This window comes from Chiloscyllium plagiosum, chromosome 34, assembly GCF_004010195.1.
Source record: "Chiloscyllium plagiosum isolate BGI_BamShark_2017 chromosome 34, ASM401019v2, whole genome shotgun sequence".
NCBI lineage: Eukaryota > Metazoa > Chordata > Chondrichthyes > Orectolobiformes > Hemiscylliidae > Chiloscyllium > Chiloscyllium plagiosum.
In genome coordinates this window covers 40,955,048-40,962,952 of record NC_057743.1, presented here as the reverse complement: position 1 = coordinate 40,962,952, position 7,905 = coordinate 40,955,048, and the positions used below count along the sequence as shown (strand labels likewise).

The 7,905-nt window shown below is 41.6% G+C and overlaps 1 protein-coding gene across 1 annotated transcript; it reads right to left on the bottom strand.

Annotated features, from left to right (window-relative positions):
• Positions 1-568: 568 nt before the first annotated feature.
• Positions 569-7,462, bottom strand: smim1 (small integral membrane protein 1). The gene is made up of 2 exons (XM_043676316.1): positions 7,286-7,462; positions 569-2,144 (listed from the first exon to the last, which is right to left on the bottom strand). Exons 1-2 carry the CDS (start codon positions 7,387-7,389, stop codon positions 2,018-2,020), a joined length of 231 nt encoding a protein of 76 aa, XP_043532251.1. The 5' UTR covers positions 7,390-7,462; the 3' UTR covers positions 569-2,017.
• Between the last annotated feature and the right edge of the window lie 443 nt (positions 7,463-7,905).

Below are 7,905 nucleotides of genomic sequence, written 5' to 3'. Positions count from 1 at the left end.
CCCTTTAAACATATCAAACAGCTCTTCTAAGGAGTTGTAAAAGCACCCAAGGTGAAACTCAGCAAGTTTTGGGATCCTGTTCATACTCTGCAGCATCTGATTCTGTCCGATCAGGTGAGGTCAACTTGCTATCACTGTCACACTGCTCAACAAACACTTGCTGGATGTCCAATTGGAAAATACCCCACTCTGATTCCCATATTGGGAAGATTCTCGTATTTAAATTGTAGTGTTGAATGTAGCCACACAGGTGACAGAATATCCCAAGCACCCCACCTCAGTTTTGACTCTTTCCTGGACCAGCTTAATTCCCAGCTTTGGCCACCACCTCCTTCCCTCCACGTTGAGAATGAATTTAACACCTGGTCCATATTATCATCTGAACAAACCACATAATTAGCACAACAAAGTATTTTGATCAACACCAGTACTCCCCAAGGAAATGAATCAACATTGTCACACTCCCCACTACAGCCCACTCTGAGTAGGAGAATTGGCCCTGAAACATTGACCATCTCCCTTCACTGAGGATTGTAAAGGAGGATTATTAGGAATTGCTAACACTGCATGATAGTGACGTTTTAATCAATACTTCAACAAAGGGTCAAAAATATACAGGCAAATGAATAATCTGGAATGAACAAGTGGAGAATTGTTTACTGCCAAGACTTACAACCTCAGCTTTATTCACAGAAACACAACACCTGAGACCTTCCAGTCTGTCAAAGGGCCATTTTAAATTGGTGAGATATGTGCTGTGAGAGTCTCATTAAAACTCATTGCACTTGGTGTGAGTAGTTATTCTATCTGGGTATGACACAAATATATCTGATGTATAACTTCCTTCTGATCCCAAAAGCATTTTGGAGAATTTGGCACAACATATTTTGGGAGCACGAAGTTGGAACCTGACTCTGGTTGAGATTCCTTACAGCTTGCAGATTCCGGAGAAAATCAGGTCTCAAATCTTAGATCCATCACTATATGTGTACCCATGTGTGTACTCAATGTGAATCTGGAGATATTGCATCTATGTTCGCCGACTCACTCACGCCGACATGACAGAGACAAGTGTAGATTGGACGATCATAAGAACTTGGAGGATATTACAGACTGACATGAACGAATTTTGTAGGAGAGTGTCATCAGGGAGTGATGGGGGATGAGTCAGGGGAAAGCTGCAGAAACATCAAAGAATTTGCTTCCCAAAACGTAAGGATATTGAGACCTGTTTGACCCCAGGATTGAAACCATGGCTTTGTCTGGTGCATGTGCCTCAATAACACATTCAAGCACTTAAAATGGAATACTGAATCAATTCATCGAAGAGCAGCATGGGTGGAGACAGGTACAGAATTGACAGTTCAGGTGAGGGAGTGTTAGCCAGTTCTGATGAAGGGTCATCAGTCCAAAATATTAACCCTGCGTTTCATTCCACAGATGCTGCCAGATCTCCTGAGCACTTCCAGCATTTTCTGCTTTCATTTTAAATTTCCAGCATCCCCAGTTCTGAAGAAGGATCACTGATACAGTAATCTTGTGTTTCTCACCACAGATGCTGCCAGACCTACTGCATTTCTTCAGCAATTTCTGTTTCTGTCTGCAGTATTTGTTTTGATAAAAAGGCATGATACGTTGGACAAAAAGGAGATTCATTTGAATGTTTTGAAAAAAGAAAGATAATTGGAATTAGTCTGTGTGCTGTGGGTTTGATATGGCTGTGATGTAATATGGCATTGTCAATGAACTGTTGATAGCATAGCCTACCGTGCACTTGTCTTCCTCAATACACCCCTATGGGAACAACTTGTTCCTTTTGGGAAAAAAACAAATTACATCAGAATTTAATTTCATGTCCAACATTCAATAATAGCATACTCCAGTAATTTATGTACTAGATGATTTTCAGATTGATTCTCTCATTATACAGTGTTCAAACAGGGAGCTACTTTGGGGATCACACCTGAAGGAGCATCAAACCATGTCTCAGATGGAATAGAAGAAATTATTTAGGTTTCTATTTGCACTTGTGGACATAGTAGCCTGTCACATAACCAATGATGAAGATGATCCAAAACACAGCAATTCCTCCAAGTACTTTCATCACAATGCCTAGTTTTCCGGTGCATAATTTATCATAAATCCTGAAATGAGAAACAAACAAACAAACATATGCTGAATATTTAATCAGGTCAGTGTTACAAGTAACAGCAAGACTGTTGAAGTAATGGTTATCTGCACACAAGGACACAGTAACACAATCTTGCTTCATGATAACTCCTAATTGGCTAGCAGTTCTGGGAGCTCTTATAAAAAAACTTCCTTTCATTCAGATTGTGTATTTCGACACAGACATATATACCAAGCCTCAGTATCAGAACATCACGGGGAAGATTATTAATTGCCAAATCCATCCATTCTCATTGCTTGTCTGCAAGTTCCCTTCATCACACTCCAAAATCACGGAGGTAACTCAATCAGGACCTAATGTTACGTTGGCAAATACATTTATAAACAGCTGTCATGTTAAAGCAGAATGCTGGATTTCAGCAACTGTGAATTGAGTACAAACATATCAACATGCCAATAAGCAGCAATAGGAGGACATTTGGCTCTTTCAGTCTACTCCCCCATTCAATAAGATGGTACTGATCTGACTTGAACTTCACCTCTACATTCCTGCATACCACTGCTGGTGAATTGAAGTTCATTAGAACTCAGTATTGTTTTAGATTTCTTGCAGATGCAGGTTTTTTGATTTGATCCAAAGTGCTAATAAATTTTTCAGTATTATGTTATAATTTTGATTCATTGGAAAAATCAAAATTTAGCTCATGGCTAATAGTTATCTAAAGATCCTTTAATCCTTTCTTTTATTTATTTTAACTTTGAGATTTATTACTTTCCTATGTCCAAACTGCCCTTACTTTTGAACTTTAAATACTAAATTGCTTTGGAAGAGTTTTTTTTGGTTTTAACTCAGCCAATGAAAAAATGAATCGGGAAGATATTGATAATCTGCATTCTCAGCAAAAAGTGTAATACCTTCCCTCTCCCAGCCTCGGCAGCCCTTTCTGGTGAAGAATCCCACAGTTTCATTTTCTCTGGGAGAAAACATTCTTCTTCAGCTCTGTCTTAAATATATCAGCCATGATTGAATGGTGGAGCAGATATGATGTACTGAATAGGTAAAAACAATGACTGCAGATGCTGGAAACCAGATTCTGGATCAGTGGTGCTGGAAGAGCACAGCAATTCAGGCAGCATCCGCCGAGCAGCAAAATCGACGTTTCGGGCAAAAGCAGCTTTTATTCCTGATGAAGGGCTTTTGCACGAAACGTCGATTTTGCTGCTCGTCGGATGCTGCCTGAATTGCTGTGCTCTTCCAGCACCACTGATCCAGAATGATGTGCTGAATAGTCTAATTCTGCTCCGATATCTTATGATCCGTGGTCTTAATATTTTAATGAACCAATAAATTAAAAAAGACAATGGAACAGGTGCCTCCTTTTTCTGAAATACCTTCTGGCCCTGGACTCAACCCTGAAACAACTACTCCACATCTACTCTGTCGAGTTCTCTAAGAATCTTGTGCATTTCTTGTGAAGATGGTTTCCATTCAGAGGCTGAGCTGACAGAATCCATCATTCAGACCCACAATGGGCTGAAGGCATGGGAAGGACAGGAGGTTGCTGCATCATTAAGACAACAGCCAGAGTTTCAGAGGCCACCACTAGTTTCCTGTGTGTCAGCTGACAACGCTACAATCAATAATTCTGCTGGATTTACAAGATTTCAAGAGTAATAATATAGACCAATAGAAATTTAGAAACTATGTCCAGCATCAATGGGTTTAGAAGGAACAAGAGAGAGTGAATAAACTCACTTCCAACTTGAACCTGCCATCCCTTATTACTGACAGTGCCAGTCTGAAAGAAGATTGGAAATGGATAGGCTGGAAAGGTCCCAGTGAGGTGGCCCAGGCTGGGTCTGGGACAATGCTTGAATTGCTTTGATGCTCCTGGACTTTGAAAGGAACCCTGATCCAATTTATTACTCAATATCTTCAGCTGGATGACCCAGGGATGCCAACTGTGCTCAGCATCAAAACTCAGCAATACCTCAAGTCCAGCCAAAACCATCAAGGTTAGAGGACATTGGTTTCCACCTAATTGTTTCCTAGCAACACTTAGAGCTTCCAAGAGAGATGAAAAAACAGAAAAATGAACAGATTTTAAAAATTAAGCAAATGTAAAACATGTACACACCATTTTAAATTTATTGGTTCATTAAAATATTAAGACCATAGATCATAAGATATCGGAGCAGAATTAGACTATTCAGCACATCATGTCTGCTCCACCATTCAATCATGGCTGATATGTTTCTCACTCCCATTCTCCTGTCTTCTACCTGTAAAGCTTGAGCCCCCTACCATTTAACACTGTCTTAGAGACATTCAATGACTTGGTCTCCACAGCCCTCTTTGGCAATGACTTCAACAGATTAAGCACCCTCTGCTGAAGACATTCCTCTTCATCTCAGTTCTAAAGAGTCATCCCTTCACTCTGAGGCTGTGCCCTCAGGTCCTAGTCTCTTTGACAAGTGGAAATTTTTCCTCTATGTCCACTTTATCCAAGCCTCTCAGTGTCTCATAAGTTTCAGTCGGATCCCCATCTTCCTTTGTAACTCCTTTGAATACAGATCCAAAGTCCTCAACTGCTCCTCGCATGACAAGCTTTTCATCCCCGGAATCGTTCTCATAAACTTCATGTGGGTACCTCCAACACCAGCACATCCTTCCTCAGATATGGGGCCTGAAACTGCTCACAATATTCCAAATGCAGTCTGACCAGAGCCGTGTACAACCTCAACAGTACATCTCTGCTCTTCTATTCTAGCCATGTTAAATAAATGCTAACATTGCATTTGCCTTCCTATTGGATAACTGCATTTTGGAAAGGCAAATCAGGGCAGGACTTATACACTTAATGGTAAGGTCCTGGGGTGTTTTGCCAAACAAAGAGACCTTGGAGTACAGGTTCATAGTTCCTTGAAAGTGGAATCCCAGGTAGCTAGGATATTGAAGAAGGTGTTTGGTATGCTTGCCTTTATTGATCATGCATTGGGTATAAGAGTTGGGAGGTCATGCTGCAGCTGTGCAGGACATTGTTAGGCCACTTTTGGAATATTGTGTGCAATTCTGGTCTCCCTGCTATATAAAGGATGTTGTGAAACTTAAGAGGGTTCAGAAAAGACTTACAAGGATGTTGCCAGAGTTGGAGGATTTGAGCCACAGAGAGAGACTGAACAAGCTGGGGCTGTTTTTCCTGGAGCACCGGAGGCTGAGGGGTGACCTTATTGAGGATTATAAAATCTTGAGGTGTATGGATGGGGTAAGTAGCCAATGTCTTTTCCCCGTTCTGGAGGAGTCCGGAACTAGAAGGCATTGGTTTAAATTGAGAGAGGAAAGATTTAGAAGGGACTTAAGGGGCAACTTTTTCATACAGAGGATGATGCATGTATGGAATGATCTGCCAGAAGGAGTGGTGGAGGCTGGTACTATTATGACATTTAAAAGGCATCTGGATGGGTATATGAATAGGAAGGGTCTAGATGGATATGGGCCAAATGCTGGCAAATGGGACTAGATTAATTTAGGATCTGATCAGCATGGATGAGTTGGACTGGGGATCTGTTTCGGTACTGTATACCTCTATGACTGTATGAACCTGCATGTTAACCTTAACAGAATCCTGAATTAAGTCTCCTAAGCCACTTTGTGCTTCAGATTTCCAAAGCCTTTCCCCATTTAGAAAATAGTTTATGCCTCTATTCTTCCTACCAGAATGTATAACCTCACACTTTCCTACATTGTCTTCCATCTACCACTTCTTTGCCCACTCTCTGAGCCGGTCCAAGTTCTTCTGCAGCCTCCCTATTTCCTCAACACTTACCTGCCCCTCCACATTTCCCTCCCCTCCCCTATCAGCGTTCTGAAAAGACCACTCCCTCGGTGACTCCCTCGTCAGGTCCACACTCCCCACCAACCCAACCTCCACTCCCGGCACCACCCCGTGGCTCAACACTTCAACTCCCCCTCCCACTCCACCAAGGATATGCAGGTCCTTGGTTCCACCTATCGCATTTCCAACGCCCCTCCCCCAAGTCCCTCCTCCCTACCTTTTATCTTAGCCTGCTGAACACACTTTCCTCATTCCTGAAGAAGGGCTTATGCCCGAAACGTCGATTCTCCTGTTCCTTGCTTGCTGCCTGACCTGCTGCGCTTTTCCAGCAACACATTTTCAGCTCTGATCTCCAGCATCTGCAGTCCTCACTTTCTCCTCAATTTCTTTAGTCATCCAGCATTCCCTATACCTACCAGCCTTTCCTTTTACCCTAACTGGAATATGCTTGCACAATAAGAATCAGAGAGTTATAGAATCATACAGGACAGAACTGGCCCTTTGGCTCATTAGGTTTGCACTGACCCATCCACAGTAATCCCACTTTGCTGCACTGGGTCCTAAACTCTAGTCTCTCTCAGTTTGTAGGTTTGTACCTATTGCTGAACCCCACTGGCGCTGTATTGAACAGTTACTTCCTCTCCACCCTTCTGTGCCCTCAAACATTTATACACCTCAAACAGATTCCCCTTAACCTTCTCGAAAGAAAACAACTTGAGCTTATTTAGCCTCTCTTCAAAGCTAAACTGCCCCATTCCAGGGCAATATCCTGCTGAATCTCCTCTGTACCCCCTCCAGTACAATCATATCCATTATGTCGTGTGCAAACCAGAACATGCACACAGCACTCCAGCTGTGGCCTGAGCAATGTTCTGTACAGGTCCAGCAAAACTTCCCTGCGCTTCTAATTCATGATTAAGGCAAGAGTCCCTATTGTGCCTTCTTAACCACCTTATTAACCTGTCCTGTTCCAGGGATCTGTGGATGAGCCCAAGATCCCTCTGTTTCCTGGAGCTTCCTGGTGTCCTAACGTTTATGGAGTATTCCCTTCTCTTGTTACTTCTTCCAAAGTGTATTGCCTCACACTTTTATAGTGCATCGTTTCAATTTAGTAATGTTACTGATTAAAAGAACAAACTTAGATTAGTGCTAGGGTCCTCAACTTAAACTTTCAACTGAAATTTCGGACAGATGCGGATACTTGGAGGAACGTGAATTGTATTGCATGTCCATAAACTGATACCCTCAGTATCAGTATGGGCTATGGAATATGGGCTATGGAATATGGGCTATGGAATAATCTTTGAAAGCAGCCATACCTTTTACAGCCTGAAGCTTCTATTGCAGAAATGCTGATGGTGACCTGGTCCTGGGCATTGTCATTCCATCGACTGTACTGCACATCTGTCTCATGAGTGATCATTGTTAAATTCAATCTCTGGTGCTAAAAATTAGCTGGATCTGTAGTAACACAAAACTCATGCCTTTAATATTCTTGTAGTTTATCTAAGTAGAGAAATTGTTTTTTTAAATGATCATTCTTTCTTGTTGGATAATAATGGCAGAAAAACACCTTTCAGCCCGCTCACCTAGAGGCTGTACTGTTATTCAGTCGGATCACGATGAACTGTATTAAAATTTTATCTGTACCATGATGCTACAAAAACCTTTAGCATTAACTTGGTTCAACTTCCCTTGAATCCTTATGATTAAAGTAATTCTCCAGCTCAAATGTAAATGCTTCTAATATAATATGCTGGATTTGTTTAATTTATGGCTGTTAAGTACAAAATCTAGGCAGATAGGGGAGGGCGTTGTATTGATGAAATTGCAATCTTTTAGCTAACTCATGGTTTTGATGTTTGCTGAGCAGGATGGAAAAGATCCATTGAGACAAAAGGAAGAATAAGGAAATTTTCCAGATGGCTGAGCTAATGCT

Excerpts from the sequence above, each read along its gene's own strand:
- smim1 (XM_043676316.1), bottom strand. The coding sequence starts at position 7,389 with ATGATCACTCATGAGACAGATGTGCAGTACAGTCGATGGAATGACAAT. Across the intron at positions 2,145-7,285 it reads GAAGCTTCAGGCTGTAAAAG|GATTTATGATAAATTATGCA; the intron begins GTATGGCTGCTT and ends TTCTCATTTCAG.